Genomic DNA, 23,162 nt, shown 5'->3' on the forward strand with positions numbered 1-23,162 from the left:
TGGTACTGGTTGTTCCTTTCTTTTTTTTTTTTTTTTTTTTTTTTGAGACGGAGTCTCGCTCTGTAGCCCAGGCTGGAGTGCAGTGGCCGGATCTCAGCTCACTGCAAGCTCCGCCTCCCGGGTTCACGCCATTCTCCGGCCTCAGCATCCCGAGTAGCTGGGACTACAGGCGCCCGCCACCTCGCCCGGCTAATTTTTTGTATTTCTTAGTAGAGACGGGGTTTTACCGTGTTATCCAGGATGGTCTCGATCTCCTGACCTCGTGATCCACCCGTCTCGGCCTCCCAAAGTGCTGGGATTACAGGCTTGAGCCACCGCGCCCGGCCTGGTTGTTCCTTTCTATGTTTAGTGCTTCCTTCAGGAGCTCTTGTAAGGCAGGCCTGGCGGTGACAAAATGTCAGCATTTGTTTGTCTGAAAAGGATTTTATTTCTCATTCACTTATGAAGCTTAGTGGCTGGATATGAAATTCTGGGTTGAAAATTCTTTTCTTTAAGAATGTTGAATATTGGCCCCCATTCTCTTCTGGCTTGTAGAGTTTCTACTGGGAGATCCACTGTTAGTCTGATGGGCCTCCCTTTGTGGGTAGCCCAACCTTTCTCTCTGGCTGCCCTTAACATTTTTTTCCCTCATTCCAACCTTGGTGAATCTGACAATTATGTGTCTTGGAGTTGCTCTTCTCGAGGAGTATCTTTTTGGCGTTCTCTGTATTTCCTGCATTTGAATGTTGGCCTGCCTTGCTAGGTTGGGGAAGTTCTCCTGGATAATATCCTGAAGAGTGCTTTCCAACTTGGTTCCATTCTTCCCATCACTTTCAGGTACACCAATCAGACGTAGATTTGGTCTTTTCACATAGTCCCATATTTCTTGGAGACTTTGTTCGTTTCTTTTTACTCTTTTTTCTCTAAACTTCTCTTCTTGCTCATTTCATTCATTTGATCTTCACTCACCAATACTCTTTCTTCCACTTGATCGAATCGGCTACTGAAGCTTGTGCGTGCGTCACGTAGTTCTTTTGCCATGGTTTTCAGCTCCGTCAGGTCATTTAAGGACTTCTCTACACTTGTTATTCTAGTTAGCCATTCGTCTAATCTTTTTTCAAGGTTTTTAGCTTCTTTGCGATGGGTTTGAACTTCCTCCTTTAGCTTGGAGAATTTTGATCGTCTGAAGCCTTCTTGTCTCAACTCGTCAAAGTCATTCTCCATCTAGCATTGTTCCATTGCTGGCAAGGAGCTGCGTTCCTTTGGAGGGGAGAAAGGCGCTCTGATTTTTAGAATTTACAGCCTTTCTGCTCTGTTTTTTCCCCATCTTTGTGGTTTTATCTACCTCTGGTCTTTGATGATGGTGATGTACTGATGGGGTTTTGGTGTGGATGTCCTTTCTGTTTGTTAGTTTTCCTTCTGACAGTCAGGACCCTCAGCTGAAGGTCTGTTGGAGTTTGCTGGAGGTCCACTCCAGACCCTGTTTGCCAGGTATCCGCAGCGGAGGCTGCAGAACCGTGAATATTGCTGAACAGCAAAAGTTGCTGGAAGCTTCTCTGGAAGCTTCGTCTCAGAGGGAGACCCGTCCCTCTGAGGTGTCAGTCTGCCCCTACTCAGGGGGTGCCTCCCAGTTAGGCTGCTTAGGGGTCAGGGACCCACTTGAGGAGGCAGTCTGTCTGTTCTCAGTTCTCAAAGTCTGTGCTGGGAGAACCACTACTCTCTTCAAAGCTGTCAGACAGGAACATTTAAGTCTACAGAGGTTTCTGCTACCTTTTGTTCGGCTGTGTCCTCTTCCCAGAGGTAGATTCTACAGAGACAGGCAGGTCTCCTTGAGCTGCAGTGGGCTCCACGCAGTTTGAGCTTCCCGGCCACTTTGTTTACCTACTCAAGCCTCAGCAATGGCAGGCCGCCCCTCCCTGAGCCTCAGTGCCGCCTTGCAGTTCGATCTCAGACTGCTGTGCTAGCAATGAACAAGGCTCGGTGGGCGTGGGACCCTCTGAGCCAGGCGTGGGATATAATCTCCTGGTGTGCCATTTGCTAAGACCCTTGGAAAAGCGCAGTATTAGGGTGGGAATGACCTGATTTTCTAGGTGCCGTCTGTCACAGCTTCCTTTGTCTCGGAAAGGGAATTCCCTGACCCCTTAAGCTTCCCGGGTGAGGCGATGCCTCGCCCTGCTTCAGCTCACACTTGGTGGGCTGTACCCACTGTCCTGCACCCACTGTCTGACACGCCCCAGTGAGATGAACCTGGTACCTCAGTTGGAGATGCAGAAATCACCCGTCTTCTGCGTTGCTCACGCTGGGAGCTGTAGCCTGGAGCTGCTCCTATTCAGCCATCTGGAAAAAAAAAAAAATTTCTCTGGTATGATTTAGCATATATTAACTCTTCTAGTCCCTCAGGTCTTTAGACAGTCTAAAACTTTTCAAAAGAGCTTTTAATAATAGCTAAGTAAATTAGTGTTAGTAGAAATACTGTAGTATATATTTCTTGGATTGAATATTACAAATAATTATATTCTATCCAGACATCAATAATTAAATATGAATTCTTTCTGTATGGTAGCAGTTTATCATGTTTATTATTGCCTCTTACTGTTGCTTATTTTCTATGAAAATGGCTAAATTTGTCATAGGAGTGCTAAGTATTAGGTTTACATAAAATAATTTGACTAGCAAGAAACAGTTATTATGTTCGATTACTCAGATTTGATGTGGCTCCGTTAACGTTTTTCTTTATTTTTTCAGGTAATTCTGTTGGTGCTGGAGGTAGTAGAAGGCACACAGGTGATCTGTTACCATTTTCCTCTGGTACTTGGGGAATTGAGAAAGAAATAGAAAATGTGAAGGGTATCGTTCCAGATCTCAGCAGCGTAAGTTATGCATTTTTCTTACATTTCCTATGAAAAAAGGAACAAGGTATCTTTTGTGTTTATATGATATATATTTTTTTAAAGTAACAGTTACTGTTGACTTCTGAAAAATACAGAAAAAGTAAAAAAGTCACTACTGATAATGTTTCAATATGTTTGTAAGTATCTTTCATACAATTATACATTTTCTTGCATTTAAGTATTTAATGACTTGCATTTAGATTAGTCATTTGGAAAGTTCTTTAGCCCAGTGTCCAGTCATTAAATGAAAAAGCAAACGGATCTTTTACCTTGCTCAAACATACTTGTTTTTCATTGTTTCAGTTTTTTCTGTTTCTTAATAGTACCCCGTTTCTCCTGTGCCTGAAGCTTGGTAGTTATTTCGGACTCATGCCTATTCATTATGCCCCTTTTTTTAGTAATGTTATTACAGTTTTATAAACTGTGATTTGAATTTTGCATGTGGGTTAATTTTTTCTGACTTAGACCCATTTGTCCAGTATTGATTAAAATAATGCTTGGTTTTTTGCTTTATTCTGTGCATCTCTGTTTTGTATGTTAAATATATTTTTAATTTAAATTTTAACTTGTAAAATACATATAACATAAAATTTGCTATCTTAATCTTTTTTTTTTTTTTTTTTTTTTTGAGACAGAGTGTCACTCTGTCGCCCAGGCTGGAGTGCAATGGTGCGATCTTAGCTCACTGCAACCTCTGCCTACCAGGTTCAAGCAATTCTCTCTCAGCCTCCCGAGTAGCTGGGATTACAAGTGCACATCACCACCTGGTTAATTTTTGTATTTTTAGTAGAGATGGAGTTTCACCATGTTGGTCAGGCTGGTCTCAAACTCCTGGCCTCAAGTGATCTGCCTGCCTTGGCTTCCCAAAGTGCTGGGATTACAGGAGTGAGCCACCACGCCTGGCCACTATCTTAATCATTTTTAAGTGTACAGTTCAATAATGTTAAGTACATTTACATTGTACAGCCAATCTTCAGGACTCTTCATCTTGTAAAACTAAAACTTTGCCCATTAAACAACAAACCTCAATTCCCTCCTGCCTTCCAACTCATGGCAACTACCATTCTACTTTCTGTGTCTATGAATTTGCCTACTCTGGGTATGCTCATATAAGTGGAATCATACAATATTTGGCCTTCTGTGTCTGTCTTATTTTATTAAGCATGAGGTTTTCAAGGTCTGTTCATGTCATAGCATATATCAACATTTCATTCTTTCTTATGGCTGAATAATATTCTATTATATATACCACATTTTATTTATTCCCTCATCCTTCAGTGGACACTTGGGTGTTTCTGTCTTTTGGCTTTTGAGTGTAATGCTGCTGTGAACATCAGCGTACAAATACCTGTTCGAGTCCTAGCTTTCAGTTTGTTTGGGTATATATGTAGGAGTGAAATTGCTGGGTCGTATGGTAATTCTGTGTTTAATGTTTTGAGGAGTTGCCATAGTGTTTTTCATAGCAGCTGCACCAGTTTACATCCACCAGCAAAACACTAGGATTCCAATTTTTCCACATCCTATTTAACACTCTTTACTTTTTTCCCTTTTTAAATTACAGTTATCCTAATGAGTGTGAAGTAGTATCTAGTTGTGGTTTTGATTTGCATTGTCCTGAAGACTAGTGATACTGAACATCTTTTCATGTATGTCTTCCTTGGGGAAATGTTCGTTTAAGGCCTTTGCCCACTTTTTAATTGAGTTTTTTTGTTGTTGTTGAATTGTAGAGTTCTTTATGTCATCTGGATATTAATTCCTTACCAAATGTCTGAATTGTAAATTTTTCTCTCATTCTGTAGATTGTCTTTTACTTTCTTGATATTGTCCTTTAATGTGCAAAAATTTTAAATTATGATGTAATGTGATCTATTTTTATATTACTAGCTGTGCTTTTGTTTTTATGTCTGTGAAATTGTTGTCAAATTCAGTGTCATGAAGATTTTCCTGTTTTCTTCCAAGAGTTTTATAGAGTTAGCTCTTACATTTAGATTGTTGATCTGTGACTTTGTGAGAGAAAAAGAAAAAAGGGAAAAAGAGAAAACGATGGTTGAATTTTTTTATTTTTTATTTTTTATTTTTTTTTGGAGACAGAGTCTCTCTCTGTCGCTCAGGCTGGAGTGCAATGGCGCGATCTGGGTTCACTGCAAGCTCCACCTCCTGGGTTCATGCTGTTCTCCTGCCTCAGCCTCCCGAGTAACTGAGACTACAGGCGCCCGCCACTACACCTGGCTAATTTTTTTGTATTTTTAGTAGAGACGAGGTTTCACCATGTTAGCCAGGATGGTCTCCATCTCCTGACCTCATGATCCACCCGTCTCGGCCTCCCAAAGTGCTAGGATTACAAGCGTGAGCCACTGTGCCCTGCCTTTTGATTTGTTTTGAGTTTATTTTTATATGTGATGTTAGGTAAGGGTCTAACTAACATCATTCTTTTGCATGTGGATATTAAATTTTCTCAGCACTATTTATTAAAAAGGCTGTTCTTTCTTCATTGAATGGTTTTGGCACTTTTATCAGAAATCAATTTATCATGTATGTGAGGGTTTATTTCTGGCTTCTCTGTTCTAGCCCATTGGTCTATTTGTCTGTCTTTTTGACAGCGCCAGACTGCTTTAATCACTTGTCTTTGTAGGACGTTGGGAAGTGTTAGTCCTTCAACTTAATTCTTCTCTTTCAAGATTTTTTTGTCTGAGGCCCTTGGCAATTCTATATGAATTTGAGGATCAGCTTTTCCATTTCTTTAGAAAAGGCTGTTGAAATTTTGAGAGGGATTTTGTTGAATCTGCAGGTCACTTTGGGTAGAATTGATACCTTTGCAATGTTAAGTCTTCATATTCATGAAGACACAGGATGTCTGTCCATTCTTTTAGGTCTTTTGGTCTTCTTTCTTTCAACAGTGTTTTGTAGTTTTCAGTATGTCTTTCACTTCCTTGATTAGATTTATTCCCAAGTACTTTAGTCTTTTAGATGCTGTTGTGAATGGAATTGCTTTCTTAATTTACAGTTTGGATTGTTTATTGCTGGTGTTTAGAAACATCTGATTTTTTGTGTGCTGATCTTGTACCTTCTAGATTTTTCTCCAGTGTTATCTTCTAGGAGTTTTATAGCTTTGCATTTTACATTTAGGTCTGTGATCCATTTTCAGTTAATTTTTGTGAAAGGTGTAATGTCTTTGTTGAGATTCATTTTTTTGCATGTAAATACCCAATTGTTCCAGCACCATTTGTGAAAAAACTATCTTTGCTTCATCGTGATGCCATTGTTCCTTTGTCAAAGATTAGTTTGGCTATATGTATGTGGGTCAGTTTTCCGAATCTCTGTTCTGCTGATCTGTTTGTCTGTTCTTTCACCAGTAATCACTGTCTTGGTGACTACTGCTTTATTAAGTAATGAAATTGGACAGTGCCTTCTCTCTTTATTCTTATTTTTCAAGATTGAGTTGGTTGTTCTGGGTCTTTTGTCTCTTTGTGTAAACTTTATTTTTTTTTTTAATATTATTTTTTTGTTTGAGACAGAGTCCCTCTCTGTCACCCAGGCTGGAGTGCAGTGGCATGATTTTGGCTCACTGCAACCCCTACCTCCCGAATTCAAGCGATTCTCTCTCCTCAGCCTCCAAGGTAGCTGGGATTACAAGTGTACGCCATTGTGCCCAGCTAATGTTTGTATTTTTAATAGAGATGAGGTTTCACCATGTTGGCCAGACTGGTCTGAAACGTCTAATTTCAAATGATCCACCTGCCTCTGCCTCCCAAAGTGCTGGGACTGCAGGCATGAGCCACCATGCCCAGCCTGTGTAATCTTTAAAATCAGTTTGTCAGTATCTAAATTAAGAACTTGGCTGGGATTTTGATTGGTATTAAATTGAATGTATAGGTGAAGTTGGGAAGAACTGACGTTTTGACAGTGTTGAGTCTTCCTATCCATGAACATTGAATATCTCTCTATTTATTTGATTTTCTTTTATTTCTTTCTCAGAGTTTTGTAGTTTTCTCGCATGTAGATGTTATATATTTTGTTAGATTTATACCTAACTTATTTCATATATGGGGGTGTTAATGTAGATAGTATTGTTTTAAATTTCAAATTCTACTAGTTCGTTGCTAGTGTATAGGAAAGCAGTTAACATTTATGTAATAAATATGTATGCTGTCATCTTTTATTAGTTCCAGGAATTTTTTTGTCAGTTCTTTTGGATTTTCTGCATAGGTGATCATGTCATTCACAAACAAAAGACAGTTTTTATTTCCTCCCAATCTGTATACATTTTATTTCCTTTTCGTGTCTTAATTGCATTAGCTAGGACTCACAGTATGACGTTGAAAAACAGTGGGGGGAGGAGACGTCCTTGCCTTATTCCTGGTCTTAGTGGAAAGGCTTCTGGCTTCTTACTATTAAGTATGATGTTAGCTAAGGTGTTTTTTAAGGTTTTTTTAACTTTTATTTTATTTTTATCAAGTTGAGAATGTTTTTCTCTAGTTTACTGGGAATTTTTATCATGAATGGGTGTTGGATTTTTGTCAGTTTTTTTTTTTTTTGCATCTATTGATATGATCACGTTTTTTTTTTTTTTTTTTTGTAGTCTGTTGATGTGATAGATTACATTAATTGATTTTTGATTTTTTTTTTTTTTTTTTTTGAGACAGAGTCTCGCTCTGTCGCCCAGGCTGGAGTGCAGTGGCGCGATCTCGGCTCACTGCAAGTTCCGCCTCCCGGGTTCACGTCACTTTCCTGCCTTAGCCTCCCGAGTAGCTGGGACTACAGGTGCCCGCCACCTCACCCGGCTAATTTTTTGTGTGTGTTTTAGTAGAGACGGGGTTTCACCGTGTTAGCCAGGATGGTGTCGATCTCCTGACCTCGTGATCCGCCCGTCTCGGCCTCCCAAAGTGCTGGGATTACAGGCGTGAGCCCCCGCGCCTGGCTGATTTTTGATTGTTGAACTAGGCTTGCATACCTGGGATCTCCTTGGTTATGATGTATAATTCTTTTTTATATTATTTGATTTCCTAATGTTTTGTTGAGGAGTTTTGAATCTGTGTTTATGGGAGAAATTGGTCACTCGTTTTATTTTTTTGTAATGTCTTTAGTTTGGGTATTAGGATGATGCTGACTTCATAGAATCTGTTAATAAGTATTCCCTCTGCTATTTTCTGAAAAAGGTTGTAGAGAATTAGTGTAATGTTTTCCTTAAATGTTTGGTGGAATTCACTGTTGAACCTATCTGGGCATGGTGTATTCTATTTTGGGAGGGTATTCATTATTGCCTTTATTTCTTTAACAGATAGGGGCCTACTCAAATTATGTTTCTATTGTGTGGGTTTTTTTCTGATAAGAAGAATGTGTATTCTGCTGTTTTTGCGTGAAGTATTCCATAGATGTCCATTATATCTAGTTGATTGTTAGTGTGTTCAACTGTGTGCTTATTGATTTTCTTCTCGCTGGATCTGTTTCTGATAGAGGAGTGTTGAGGTCGTCAGTTATGATAGTTGGTTTATCTATTTCTCTTTGTAGTTCTGTTGGTTTTTACTACCTGTATGTTGATACTCTCTTGTAGGTGTATACACGTTAAGGATGGTTATGTCTTCCTAGAGAATTGATTCCTCTATATCATTATGTAGTACCCTGCCTCATCTCTGATAACTTTTCCTACTTTGAAGTCTGCTGTGTCTGAAAGCAATATAGCTATTCCTGCTTTCTTTTGATTAGTGTTTTAATGCCATATCTTTCTCCATCCATTTACTTTTAATCTACATATTGGTTTCTTGTAGACATATATACTTAGGTCTTGTGTTTTGATTCTCCTCTGAGAATCTCTTCCAGTTGGTATGTTTGTTTGTTTATTTATTTATTTTTTTGAGGCGGAGTCTTGCTTTGTCGCCAGGCTGGAGTGCAGTGGCGTGATCTCGGCTCACTGCAACCTCCAACTCCCTGGTTCAAGTGTTTCTCTTGCCTCAGCCTCCCGAGTAGCTAGAATTACAGGCACGCACCACCACGCCCAGCTAATTTTTGTATCTTTAGTAGAGATGGGGATTTCACCATGTTGGCCAGGATGGTCTCGATCTCCTGACCTCGTGATCCACCCGCCTTGGCCTTGCAAAGTGCTGGGATTACAGGCGTGAGCCACCGTGCCCGGCCTGTTTATTTTTATTTGTTTATTTTTTTGAGACTGAGTCTCACTCTGTTGCCCAGGCTCTAGTACAGTGGTGCGATCTCAGCTCTCTGCAACCTCCACCTCCTGAGTTCAAGCAATTCTCCTGCCTCAGCCTCCTGAGTAGCTGGGATTACAAGTGTGTGCCGCCCCACCCGGCTATTTTTTTTGTATTTTTAGTAGAGATGGGGTTTCATCATGTTGGCCAGGATGGTCTCGAACTCCTGACCTCAAGTTATCCACCCACCTTGACCTCCCAAAATCCCAGGATTACAGGGGTGACCCACTGCGCCCAGCCAGTTGGTGTATTTAGACCATTGACTTTGAAAGTGATTAATTGATGTAGTTGGATTAATGTCTACCATGTTGTTCTTGTTTTGTTTTTTTTTCCTATTTTTTTCTTCCAGTCGTATTCTCTTTGTGGTTTTAAGAATTTATTATTATTATTATTTCTATTTTGAGACAGGGTCTCTATGTTGCTCAGACTGGAGTGCAGTGGCGGAATCATAGCTCACTACAGCCTCGAACTGCCAGGCTCAAGCGATCCTCCTGCCTCAGCCTTCTGAGTAGTTGGGACAACAGGCACATGTCACTACACCTGGCTAACTTTTAAATTTTTTGTAGAGCTAGGGTCTTACTATGTTGCCCAGTCTGGTCTTGAGCTCCTGGCCTCAAGGGATTCTCCCACCTTGGCCTCCTAAAGTATTGGGATTACAGGGGCCAGCCACTGTGCCTGGCCTCTTTGTGGTCTTAATTCAGCATTTTATGATTGCATTTTCTCTTCATTAGCATATCAGATATAATTCTTTTTCGTCCCACTGTTTTTAGTGGTTGCTCTAGAGTTTGCAATATATATTTACAATTAATCCATATTCACTTTCAGATAACATTATACTGCTTAACAGGTAGTTTGAGTATTGATAATAACAAAATATTCCTAATTCCTCCCTCCCATTCCTTGTGTCATTGCTATCATTCATTTCACTTACATATAAGTATATATAAGCATATATGTGTGTCTATATATAGACAGACACCCTCACATATATATGCTTATACATACATGTAACCATACATAATTGAATATGTTGTTGCCATTATTTTTCTGAACAATGTGTTATTAGACCAATTAAAAATTAGAAAAATAAAATTTTTGTTTTACCTTTACTTATTCTGTCTTTGATGCTCTTCCTTTCTTTGTAGATTCAAGATTCTGACCTGTGTATTTTTCTTCTCTCAAAATAACTTTTAAAAAAATTTCTTGCAAGGCAGGTCTACTGGCAATAAACACCTTCCATTTTTGCTTGTCTGAGAAAGTATTTCCCTTTCGTGTTTGAAGGATAATTTCTCAGGGTACAGAATTAGAGATTGATGGTTTCTTTCTTTCAGCTCTTTAAAGTAGTTCACTTCACTGCCTTCGTGCTTAGTGGTTTCTGAGGAGACGCCAAATGTCACTCTTTGTTTCTCTGTGCGTGAGGCGATTGTTTTCCTCTCTGGTTTTTCTTCAGGATTTTTTTCTTTATCTTTGATTTTCTGTAGTTTGAAAGTGATATGCTTAGGTGAAGTATTGGTTTTGGCTTTTATTTATTTTTTCCAAGTACAGCCCTATTGCCTTTTTCTTACTTGGTGTTCTGTGAGCTTCCCGGATTTCTGGCTTGTTGTCTGAACTAATTTGGAGAAATTCTCATTCATTAGTGTTGCAGATATTCTGTTGCTTTCTGTTTGTCTTCTCTTTTTGATGTCTCAGTTTTGCAGATGTTATACATTCTGTAGTTGTCCTGCAGTTTTTCGAGATCGTTTTTTCATTCTTTGTTGTCTTTGCATTCAGTTTTAGAAGGTCCATCGGCGTATCCTGGAGCTCAGAGGCTCTTTCCATCGGCGTATCCTGGAGCTCAGAGGCTCTTTCCTGTGCTGTGTCCGGTCTGCTAATGAGCCCAGACATTCCTCACGTGTTACAGCTTTTGATCTCTGGCGTTTCTTTCTGATTCTTTCTCCCAAGTTCCATTTCTCTGTTTACATTGCCGCTCTGTTCTTGCCTGGTGTCTGCTGTATCCATTAGAGCTCTTAGCATATTCATCATAATTGTTTTTGATTTCTGGCCTGAGTATGCCAGCATCCCTGCCATATCTGGTTCTGTTGGTTCTGATGCTTGCCTTGTCTCTTCAAACTGTGTTTTTTTGCCGTTTAGTGTGCCTTTTAATTTTTTCTTGTTAGCTGGACGTGATGTACCAAGTAAAAGAACTGCTGTAAATAGGCCTTTCATTATGTTGTGGTAAGATGTTGGGGAGGGCAAGTATTCCGTAATTCTGTGGTTCGGTCTCAGTCTTTCAGTGAGCCTGTGCCTTTAGACTGTGCACTCCACACGTGTTTCTCAGGTTTTTCCTCCCGTTAGGACGGACAGCGAGGCTGGAGGCAGCTGGAGTTGGGTGTTTCCCTTTCCCCAGTCTACTTAGGCGCTGATGAAACCCCAGCAGGGTCAGGTTTTCTGAGGGCGGATCTGAGAACAAAGTGCCCTGTTAATTTCAAAATGACCCCTTTCTCCTCTCCACACTGGAAGCCCAAGGGGATTTTTCTCCATTATTTGCTGTGAGAACTTGGTCGTGCTGGAGGTAAAACTCACAAAAGCATGGGACCCACCTGTGACTGGATCCCCTGGAGTTTTTAACTCAGACTTTTCCACACTGAGCCCGCGGCAGTTCCTCGGTTAAAAGTTAGCTGTTCCTTCTCTGCTGCTTGCTGTGGAGGTTTCTGCTTGGGAGTATATCCCCAGTAGGTTAGGATTCTCTGTGTTTGCCTGTCTCTCCCGTTTTAGAGGCAGCAGTTTATCCTGTTACCTTCTCTTACGGATCTACGAAGAGTTGTTGATTTGTCAGTTTGTTCATCTTTTTACTTGTTGTCAGGATGGAGTGGCGACTTCCAAGCCCTTTACACGCAGAACTGGAAGCTAGAAGTTGTAACTGCCTTCTTTATTCAAGATTAAGTTGCTTTGCGGATGAGACAGCCAGTTTTCCACATTATGTTTCTTTTTAATCTTTGCAAGTGTTGTGTATGAAAAGCAGTTATCTCGCTTTAAGTGGCATTTGTCATTTTTTTTTTTTTTCTATTGGGGTATTTGTATTTTAACTTAATTTTATAAGGTTTTTATGTTATGGAAATATATTGATCTTTATATATGTTTTAGGCTTTAATGTGTGTATGAGCTTCCTAGGTTGCCAGAGCAAATTACCACAGGCATGCCTAAAACAGAAATTTATTTCCTCACAGTTACGGAGGCCAAAAGTCTGAAGTCAAGGTGTTAGCAGGTGGTTCTCCCTCCTAAGTCTCTCAGAGGAGAATCCTTCCTGGTTCTCGCAGCTTCTGCTGGCTCCTGGTGTTCCTTGGCTTGTAGCAGCAGCACCACTCACATCTCTCTGTGTGTTCATGCGGCCTTGTCCTCTGTGTCTTTGTCTGAAATTTTCTTCTCTTGTCTCTGATGCAGACATTGGTCATTGTGACCAATTCAGTATGGTCTTGTCTCAAGATCTTTAAGTTAATTACATCTGTAAAGACTTTGTTTTAGAATAATATCACAATTTATAGTTACCAGGCTTACGGCTTGGATATATCTTTTTGAGGGGACACAATTCAGGACATTAGAGTGTTATACTTAGAAGATGTTATTCACTGAAGAATAAAAGACAATCCATCTGTATTTTTTCCTAGTATTTTTATATCTAAGTCTTTAAGTCATCTGCAATTTGTTTTGATGTTTGTTTATTTATTTTATTTATTTATTTTTTGAAACGAAGTCTTGCTCTTATCCCCCAGGCTGGAGTGCAGTGGCGGAATCTTGGCTCTCTGCAACCTCCGCCTCCCGTATTCAAGTGATTCTCTTGCCTCAGCCTCCAGAGTAGCTGGGATTACAGGCGCCCGCCACCACACCTAGCTAATTTTCGTATTTTTAGTAGAGACGGGGTTTCACCATGTTGGCCAGGCTGGTCTTGAACTCCTGATCTCAGGTGATCTGCCTGCCTTGGCCTCCCAAAGTGCTGGGATTACAGGTGTGAGCCATCACGCCTGGCCTTGATGTTTATTTTTATATAATAAGTTGGCAAAGCACCCAGTTAATAAATGGTGGCACTAAGATTTGAACCTATGTCTTTCTTATTCGAAAGTCATCATTTATTTAGAATGACCTCCTTTTAGTGTTGTAACTTTCAGAAACTGTGCCTTATCAGGTTGTTCTTATTGCTTGTCTTATTATAGCAGAAAGGACTGCTGTTAATAAGTTTCACTGGCATGTGATACCGTGGTGGCAGCCAAACGTCCACAAACAGTATTGAAGACACTTGAGCCCCTTTTCAGCAGTTGTTATTGTCGGAAAGAATAAGAAGTGCCGCTTGGAAAAATGTTTTGGAGAGCATAGTTTGAAGGCACTGGATAAATTTGCTCTGTCTGATACAAATTTTATTGGACTGGCCAGGGACATTTGTAGTATAAATTGCTTCACTTCTATTAAAAGATATTAATATCAAGGGCTGTTTATCCATATTAATTTTATGAGGCTAGTCACACTAATATAGGCTTACCATGTTTGTAGAGACTTTTATTGGTAATGATAAAAGTTGAGCTGACAACGTTTCTATCATCCTGTAATGTAATGCACACATAGAGCCCACTTTTGGTATGTAAATCTCTTGATGTGTTTCCGATGACCACATCACAAAGTCTGGTTTTGGTAAGTTTCTTATCAATGGTTCATATATTCACATATAGTCTAGAATACAGTGAATACTGTGTGTTCTGTTCCTTCATATAATAAACATTTTGTATCAACTGTATAATTTTTCTCATAAATTTTAAAATAAGTTATAAAAAGCAAGACTTACTGTTGTTCTGTGAAGAAATCTGATTTTTTTTTTTTTAAAGGAAAGTACAAGTAAAGATGTTCTGGTGAAGACCCTCAGGGCTACTGACCTGAAACTTAACTCTGATAATTTTCATGATGCAAGTGCCAATAGAGGTGGTTTTGACCCGACTGACCTTGTAAAACAGGGGGTGGAGTGTCCTCATCAAAATAAGACAGTTTTGCACATGGATGGATGTTTAGACACTGAGACTCCTACAGTGTCCATTCAAGAAGATGTGGATGTAGCCTCTTTGAAGCCTATTAGTGACAGTGGAATTAATTTCAGTGATGCCCTTTGGTCACCAACTTGTGAAAGGCGAACATGTGAATGTCACGAGTCCATCGAAAAGAATAAAGACAGTAAGTGGACTTTTAAAAAAATAGAGTGAAAGAAATAAATGTTCGTACATCTTAATAGGATATATTTTCATGTGAAACGTGCCAGTCTTTCCTATTGAAATATTTTAGTGTCTTATAGTTTAAACAAAATTTTAAGTCTACTAGTACAGGGAAGATCGCTCAGAAGTGGTGTCTTTTCTCAGAGATGTAGTGAGAACGTACCTTTCTAGCTAAGTCTTAGCGTTTATTCTTCATTCTCCATTATAGATTTTTTGTGAGTAAGGCTGGCTTGCCTTCCGTCAAAGAGATATTTTTCTTTTGGGGAAGTGGTTTTTCCTTTTTCTAACTAGCTTTGGCAGACTTCAGTACTGTTGGTAACTAAGGTAGTCATCTAAATTAAAAAAAAATTGAGAATGTTTTATCATTTTAGTTGTTACATGTGTCATTTGATATTTTGGGAATTTTATTTTTCAGAAACAGATCTCCCACAGAGTGTGGTCTATCAAAATGAAGAGGGTAGGTGGGTCACAGACCTCGCCTATTACACATCTTTTAATAGCAAACAAAATTTAAATATGTCTCTAAGTGATGAGATGAATGAAGACTTCAGATCTGGTTGTAAGTATATGGATAAACGTTTATTATAACATTTTCACTGTTTCTGATCTTTCTAAGATTACTCTCTATATGTTGGTCAGTCACATCAGATCCCTTCTGGACTATCACTGGATTCTGGAAGCGCTTCACTTGTTTTTATAGGACCTTAGGTTTTAGCCAGTCTTAATCATTGTAGAATGAGCCGAGCCATTTCCTTAAGCAAAGCCAATGAGTGAGAATAGCATTTGTATACGGCTGTGTAGACACCTTAGTATTGCAGGGCTGGAAGGGACTTCAGGTTTTGCCTGTCCCTTTAAAATTTCTGACCCGAGCAAAGGAAATGTGCTGATAAATCAGCAGTTACAAAAACCAGTCCATGAAAGGTAGAAGGTGTGGTAGAAATGATGGAAGAAAAGTAACCAAAAAGATAATGAAATCTCAAGGGATAAAAGCATTAACAGAAGCAGTTAGGTTGTTGATCAGCATCATCCCTGACAGTGAATATAGAAAGTGGTTTAGGTCTACACGACGCCAGGTCACGGGATTTGGAGCCGCAGCCTGTGAAGATGTTGTGCCGCAGCCCTCAGGGCTGAGCTCTGCTGTAACTGGAAGGAGCCGCGCTGCTCATGGGCCTGTCAAGCCTGGCCTTATTGTTCATAGGCTTGCGCCCGAGGAAGAAATTTTCCCACTTACTGCTTGTACTAAGCTTCTTTCAAAAAGTCTCCTGATGTGGAATTACAGCAATGAATGAGGTAGTATGCCAGTCCTTAACTGCTTATCAGCCCAGAATGATGAGACAGGAATGCAGTACACAGTCATCAGCATCGTGAGAAACTCAAACCAAAAGCAATGGAATTCAGAGAAGAAACAAACGTTGCGTGAGTAGGTAGCAAAAGAATAGGAAGCCACTTTTGAGGTAGAGTTTTCACAGGTAATCCTTTGGGGGCATGAGAAATTTCAAATAGAGAGAAAGCCCAGTTTGGAACGGAATGAGATGGTGAAGTGTGGGCATGTTTGAGAAGGTGCATGGTCCAGTGTGGCCAGCCTGTATGGCAGGATAAAGGGAGGGTGGCCAGAGGCTAGGAGGTGAAGCTGGAGAGGTCAGTGGGCCAGGAGTGGATTGAGACCATGCCCAGGATTGAGGCTTGTCTGGAAAGCATCAGGACTCGTTGCTTGTGGAACTTGCTGGGCGAGTCTTCTTTTGGCAGTCAGGGTCATTTGGGAGAGTTCTTAGGATGTTGTCGAAATCTAGGTGTCCCAGTGAAAATGAAAAGAATAGCTAATGAAAGACGCAGAAGTAAAATGGTTAGGATTTGATGGCTGGATCTCAGGGGATGGTAGAGAGGCAGGAAGAGAGGAGGGTCTGTGGTCTGAGTTACCTGGGGCAATGGCGATACTGTTACCTGAGGCAGAGAGTCAGAAGAACGTGTAGATTTTGGGTGATTGCGGTTTGAGGCAGAAGTAGTCATTAGTGGAAATAGGGGTCAGAAGTGTGAAGCTGAGTTGCAGTTAGGACTTACTCAATGATATCTTGATCTAAAAATGATGATGCAGACTGAATGGTGGATATTTATCACCTAAAAGATCATGGAATTCTCATGTGTTGATGGTGGGAGTGTAAATTGGTACAGCCATTTTGGAAACCTGTTTGGCAGTGTCTTGTAAAGGTGAACTTGATGAACTTCATACTTTATGACCTAATAATTCTGTACCTGAGTACATACACAGCAGAATAGGGTGTACATATTCACCAAAAGACATACTAGAATGTTTATAGCAGCACTATTTGTATCAGCCCCGAATTCTCAAATTCGCATTAGCAGTGGAAGTTTCCAAGTCGCTGCGGAACCACCCTCCCCTCCCCCAGCCGTAGAATGGATTATGTTTATTCATACCCTGGAATATTAGGTTGCAGTGGGAATGAGATGTGAAGCTACATGCAATAGCATTGGATGAATCTCAGTAACGTGGAATGACATGAAGCTGACTGAGAACGCAGACTCTGTAATTCTATTTGTGTACAGCTCGGCAGTGCAGTCCTGCAGAGCCAGCCGCAGGGCAGTGGTTACATGTGGATGGGGAGGTAGCATGGGAAGCAGGTGGTTTGGGTACTGACAGTGTTATGCTTCTTAATCTGTGCTGTTGGCTACGCAGATGTGTTCAGATTGTGAAAATTCCTTGAGCTGTACACTTCACCTATCGTAAAAAGTTTTTAAAAATTAGCAATCAAACTGAGAATAAAAGATTTGTAATTCATATTATAGGTTTAGAGCCCATTCTCCTAATATATAAACAGTTCTAATAAACAATAAGAAAAAGACCAACTACCTCAAAATTGGAAACAATTTATAGAAAAAGAAAAATGGTTGTTAAATGTACAACAAAAAATGTTCATTTTTACTCATGGAAAGAAATGCAGTGTAAATCCACCCAGTCATAGTATTTTTCAGTTACTTCCTTGGTAGTGATCCAAAAGTTTGGTAATAAAACTGCCTTAGCAAAGATGTGAGAGACACAGGTATGCTAGTCCATTCTTGGCACAGCCTCTGGGTATAATGACATTGCAGCATCTAGCAAAGTTACACGTGTACTATCCTGTAACCGAGTAGTTCTGCTTCTGGGAATTTATTCTTCAGATTCACTTGTACAAATGGTACATGATGTATGTGCAAGCTCATTACTTGCAGCATTGTCTGTAATGATAAGGTTGGAAGCAATGTAGATGGACAAAATAGGGCATAAATTAAGGTGCATCCATACAAGGAAGCACCCTGTGGCCATACAGAATGGTAAAGGAGCTCTTTACTTACTGAAATGGAATGATCACCAAAATAAATTATGTAAAATCCACCTCCAAGCACATAAAGTATTGTAACATTTGTGTAGAAAGGTAGGAGAGGGGAGGATGTACATACAGACATTTGTGAAGACATACAATGGAAAGATAAAGCAAGATACTGACTACAGGAATCTCTAGCTACTTGAACTCAAAAATCAAAAATTCAGATAGACATTTCAGAAATATTTTAGCTATTGGTTGCATCTGAGGGCGTGGGAAACGAGGGTCAGGGATGGGGAGATAGTTTTCAGTGTATACCCTTGTAAGTCTTTGGTTAACTTTGAAAAGCTCTTTATTGTGGTATCAAACATATACCTTTTAAATTTGAATTATTAGATGTATTACTATTAAAAAATGAAAAATGGTATTGGAAAGATTGAATGAAACCAACCTGGTGCTTAGGGAATGAGTGCTAGTCTGGTTGGAAAGGATGACTAGCGTGGGTGGGGAGGAAAGGGAGACGGGGAGATGGAAAGCTATTAAAAAGGTTGGTGGACAGAAAAAGCTGATGGGTGCTGGGAGGGATGGACTAGATCCAGGGAAATAGGGGTGGAGGTAGCATTAATGAAATGGGAGCCTTTGTACTGAAAAGGAGAAAGGAACTTTAAAAATGTAATAGAAGGAGATATTCAGAAGAGGAAGGTTGGAAAAAAGGGTGTAATCTTATAACGTCCAAGTCATTTTAAATGAAAATTTGCCTACTTACAAACTTTATGCAGGACAGTTCCTTAAGACAGCCTGCCTCGGCTGGGTGCAGTGGCTCATGCCTATAATCCCAGCACTTTGGGAGGCTTAGGTGGGTGGATCACGAGGTCAGGAGATCGAGACCATCCTGACTAACCCACGGTGAAACCCCGTCTCTACTAAAAAAAAAAAAAAATACAAAACATTAGCCTGGCGTGGTGGCGGGCGCCTGTAGTCCCAGCTACTCGGGGGTCGGTGGGGGGGCAGCGGTGGGCTGAGGCAGAATGGCATGAACCCGGGAGGCGGAGCTGCAGTGAGCCGAGATCGCGCCACTGCACTCCAGCCTGGGTGACAGAGCAAAACTCCGTCTCAAAAAAAAAAAAAGAGAGAGCCTACCGCCTCTTCTTCCCCGTGCCTGCCTTCCTCCTCGCTGATAGCTCAGCTCTGTCTATTCCAGGGGCTCCGTTGCTGCTGCTTGTGACCTGAGAGTTCAGCAGTGGGGGACACAAATGGGCTGCTCCCACGCTTGGTCTCGGAAGCATTCAGTCAAGAGGCTTGTTGTTTTAGGTGTGCCGAAGAATTGGCATAGATTCTCGTAAAATACAAAGTTCTTTTTTCTTACTGGCTGTGATTGATTTCTGATAAGTAGACAACATAGTGTTAATATAGATGTTTCTTCGAAGAATCCCTTACAGTTCAGAGAAAAAGCACTTGGGATTATAATAAATACTATTTTGAGCTGCTCGGTTAATTATTTAAAAACCAGGTGATATTTAACTCCTCAAAGTACATTAAGTTTCTTTTGGGTTACCTTCCGTATTAGTTCGTTTTTATGCTGCTGATAAAGACAAACCCGAACCTGGGAACAAAAAGAGGTTGACTTGGACTTGTAGTTCCACATGGCTCAGAATCATGGTGGGAGGCAAAAGGCACTTCTTATGTGTCGGTGGCAAGAGAAAAAATGAGGAAGAAGCAAAAGTGGAAACCCCTGATAAACCCATCAGATCTCGTGAGACTTATTCACTATCATGAGAGTAGCATGGGAAAGACCAGCCCCCGTGTTTCAGTTACCTCTGCCTGGGTCCCTCCCACAACATGTGAGAATTCTGGGAGATCAATTCAGATTGAGATTTGGGTGGAGACACAGCCAAACCATATTACCCTCTTCGGGGCCGAGTTTCCTAATTCCCTTCTCTTGGCTGTCAGATTTGGTTGGTTGGTCCTTTCATCTTTTAGGGCAGTGGTTTTTAACTTAGCTGGAGTCATAGATTCCACAGTGAATCTTCATAGAAATATATTTTATGGAATGTATGATTTTGCATGTATTTTGAGGGCCTCATGGTTCTCCTGATGCTCATTCCTAGGTTCTATGCTGTAGGTTAAGAATGTGTTTTTTTTAGGCTGGGCATTTTGGCTTATGCCTGTAATCCTAGACCTTTGAGAAGCCAAGGTGGGTGAATTGCTTGAGCCCAGGAGTTTGAGACCAGGCAGGGAAACATGGCAAAACCCCATCTCTACCAAAAAATACAAAAATTAGCTGAGGGTGGTGGCACATGCTTATAGGCCCAGCTATTGGGGAAGCTGAGGCGGGAGGATCGCTTGAGCCCAGGAGGTAGAGGTTGCAGTGAGCCAAGATTGTGCCACTGCACCCCAGCCTGTGAAACAGAGCCAGACCTTGTCTCAAAAAAAAAAAAAAAAGTTTTTTTTGTGTGTGTGATAAGAAATGGTCACTTAACAACGTGAAGAACTAGCACTGTTCTGACAGGTAGGAAGCCTCAGCAGTCTTTGGTGCTTTTCCTGAACGGAAATATCCTGTCTGCTTTTCTTTTGTCTTAGGTTGTGAATGTGGGATACAGTCTAGGTTCCCAAAGGAGCAGTGTGGATCTGATTGGTCCCTCATGGACACATGATAGTGGGGAGCCTCCATCATGTTTGGGCCATGAGTGGACTGTGCCCTCTGGGTCACCATTCACTTTTCTCCTTTCTGCTCCAACCCTGCATTGCCAGGCAGAGGCCCAGAGTGCTGCAGCCAGGCAGTCTAGCATCTGGCTGGCAGACATTTCACCAACACATTTCAAGTTCTTGGCAATTCTGATGCCTCAAGCAGAGTCTTGGGCCTCCTAGTTTGCTACGAATCCACCACTCCCAGTTGTGTTTCTGGCCCTGGCCCTCTTTGCCCATTTGCCCCATCCCTCTGAGGCATTTCAGTGGTGGTCTTCGGCCTGGGGTTGAGTGTGCGTAGGCTGGTGTTCCTTTCCCAGGGGGAACTGAGGTACTCGGCAGGAACCTTGAGGGCAGACATTAGGGGACTCCTAGTCTTTGTCCAGACCGGGGTTTCCTGGGATGGGTGGCAAGCGGGTCCTGGGGCACCCTTGCAGCCATCTTCATGACAAGCTTATAGAGGGCTTATCAGTCTGATGACTCCCGATGAAATTCCACCAGCATTCGTGGACGAGTGCCTCAATGCAAGAGTGCCTAACTCTCCAAAGCAAAAATTAATTTTAGAAAGAAAAAGCTTTCATTGTAAAGCCCGTGAGTAAATTAGGGTAAGTTAGTGACACAATCAACTGCAGCAAGGTGTTCTTTAGCAAAAGTTTGACAACCGTAGACTTCAGCATTTAATACAGATGCATCAGTCATGAGTGCAAGCTTTTACATACTTATTACAACTTTATTTCCTTAGTATTTCATTTTCCTAACTTGTGTCTGTATGCTAGTGTTTGTTTAGGTATTAGTGTAATTTATTTATATAAACGTATTCTTTTTAAGCTGAAGCATTTGATTTGATTGCACAAGATGAAGAAGAATTTAATAAAGAACATCAATTTATACAGGTTTGTAATTATTTGTTTTATCCAAAATTTAAAATTTTTCCTGTATTAATGTAAGTGTAGGCAAAATGTTCATTTCTTTCTGAATATACAGTTAGTATAGAATTGCATATTTTTCTTATGGCTAGACAACTTCTGCTTTTTCCCTCATACTCTAAATTATTAATTGAAGATCATTGACATGCTGAAATATATCTTTAATTCACTTAAAATTGCTTTAATGGCATTAATGGATATTTCCATAGTTTATGTTTATTTTTTGAGACAAAGGCTTGCTGTGTCACCCAGGCTGGAGTGCAGTGGTGATCACAGTTCACTGCAGCCTCAAGCTTTTGGACTCAAGTGATCCTCCTGCATCAGCCTCCTGTGTAGCTGGGATTGCAGGCATGTACTACCGCACCTAGCTGTTTTTTTATTTTTTATTTTTCGTAGTGATGGAGTCTTGCTACGTTGCCTAGACGGGTCTCGAACTCCTGGGTTCAAGCAATCCTTCCATCTTGGCCTCCCAAAGTGCTAGGATTACAGGTGTGAGCCACTGTGCCGGGCTGTATTTCTATAGTTTTAAAAATACGTTTTAAAGTGAGGCAGTCCTACATCCTGTTTGTTTTTTATGAAGATTCTTATTTATGACAATCTTACTTCAATCTTATTTTGAAGATTCAAAATTTATGACAGTGTTTGATGAAGCAATAGATGAAGATAACATTCTTATTATTTTTCAGATGGGGTCTCGTCATGTTGCTCAGGCTGGTCTTGAACTCCTGGGCTCACACAAGTCTCCCGTCTTGGCCTCCCAGGTAGCTGGGATTACAGGAAAGTGCTGTCATGAGCAACTCAAGATCGTGTGTATTATAACTCAAGTGTTCAGAAATACTCATTTTCCTCTACTGCACTTCATTAGCTGTGGTAGCTGATTATGCTTCAGTTTGTCCAATTTTTTTTGTCTAGTTTTTAAAAAATTACTTTTTAAATTTTCTTGTTAAGGCTTTTTTAGTTTTTGTATATTAGGACAACAGAAAAGTGACTTGCTGGGGGAAAGAAACGAAACAATAACTTTCTCCCTAGGAAGAAAACATAGATGCTCATAATGCTTCGGTCGCACTGGGCGATATGTCCTGGGGAGCTACAATTAATCACAGTCTGTTGAGGAAATCACATAGCACATCAGATTTGGATAAAGATGATGCCAGTTATTTACGTCTATCTTTAGGAGAGTTCTTTGCTCAAAGGTCTGAAGCGCTTGGTTGCCTTGGTGGTGGTAACAATGTGAAAAGAGTAAGTATGGAATCTGCTGGGAGTACTCACAGTCACCAGATTTCAGATTTTGAGTATTATGATGGCAGAGTGACTTTAAAATGGAGATAGAACAGGATGGGACAGAAGAGTGGTAAAAAACTTAGGTTTCATCGTCAGTCAGCCCGTTACTGCAGTTCTAGCTCTGTCTTTTAGCTAGTTCTAGGACATTGAACAGTTTAACTCCTCTGTGCCTTAATTTCCCGTTTCTTAATAGCACAGTTTTATCGGGCTTTGTAAGATTTAAATGTGATGGTTCAGGTAAAGCATTTAGCGCTAAGCCAACGTGTGGTAAGTATTTAATAGTTGTTCATTGCTATTGTTCTTGTTGGTTTGTGTGAAGAATTCTAAAATTGATTTTTAAAAACTATTGTCTAAAGAGATGTTTTGAAATATAGAAGTGTTTTGATGTAATTAAATGTAATGCATGTACAATTAAAAAGACACAAGTTATTCAGGTAGTGATAAGTCCTATAAAGCATGAGTGAGAAGAGGGAGTTACTTTAGCTGTACTGGTCAGGTTGACGTTTGGGGGAGGACATTGAGTTGGCATCTTAGTGATGAAAAGGAGGCAGCAGGCCGGGTACACTGGCTCACGACTGTAATCCCAGCACTTTGGGAAGCTGAGGTGGGTGGATCACTTGAGGTCAGGAGTTTAAGACCAACCTGGCCAACA

The 23,162-nt window shown here is 40.6% G+C and overlaps 1 protein-coding gene and 1 long non-coding RNA gene across 23 annotated transcripts in view; one reads left to right on the forward strand and one right to left on the reverse strand.

Annotated features, from left to right (window-relative positions):
- CEP192 (centrosomal protein 192) overlaps window positions 1-23,162 on the forward strand; it is a 142,937-nt gene that overhangs the window by 30,207 nt on the left and 89,568 nt on the right. For 16 of the 22 annotated variants that reach the window (XM_028837885.2, XM_028837887.2, XM_077975359.1 and 13 more), the window contains 5 exons: window positions 2,725-2,849; window positions 13,924-14,263; window positions 14,717-14,860; window positions 21,132-21,196; window positions 22,259-22,468. In XM_028837885.2, the coding sequence (XP_028693718.2) occupies window positions 2,725-2,849; window positions 13,924-14,263; window positions 14,717-14,860; window positions 21,132-21,196; window positions 22,259-22,468 (884 nt within the window). The remainder of the gene's footprint in view (window positions 1-2,724; window positions 2,850-13,923; window positions 14,264-14,716; window positions 14,861-21,131; window positions 21,197-22,258; window positions 22,469-23,162) is intronic. The other 6 variants (XM_077975353.1, XM_028837890.2, XM_077975354.1 and 3 more) reach the window with 1 other exon arrangement.
- On the reverse strand, window positions 10-10,923 carry LOC144336552 (uncharacterized). The gene is made up of 3 exons (XR_013408438.1): window positions 10,178-10,923; window positions 2,680-2,876; window positions 10-2,316 (listed from the first exon to the last, which is right to left on the reverse strand). It is a non-coding gene; the product is annotated as an uncharacterized LOC144336552 (long non-coding RNA).

Source organism: Macaca mulatta, chromosome 18 (assembly GCF_049350105.2).
Source record: "Macaca mulatta isolate MMU2019108-1 chromosome 18, T2T-MMU8v2.0, whole genome shotgun sequence".
Classification (NCBI taxonomy): domain Eukaryota; kingdom Metazoa; phylum Chordata; class Mammalia; order Primates; family Cercopithecidae; genus Macaca; species Macaca mulatta.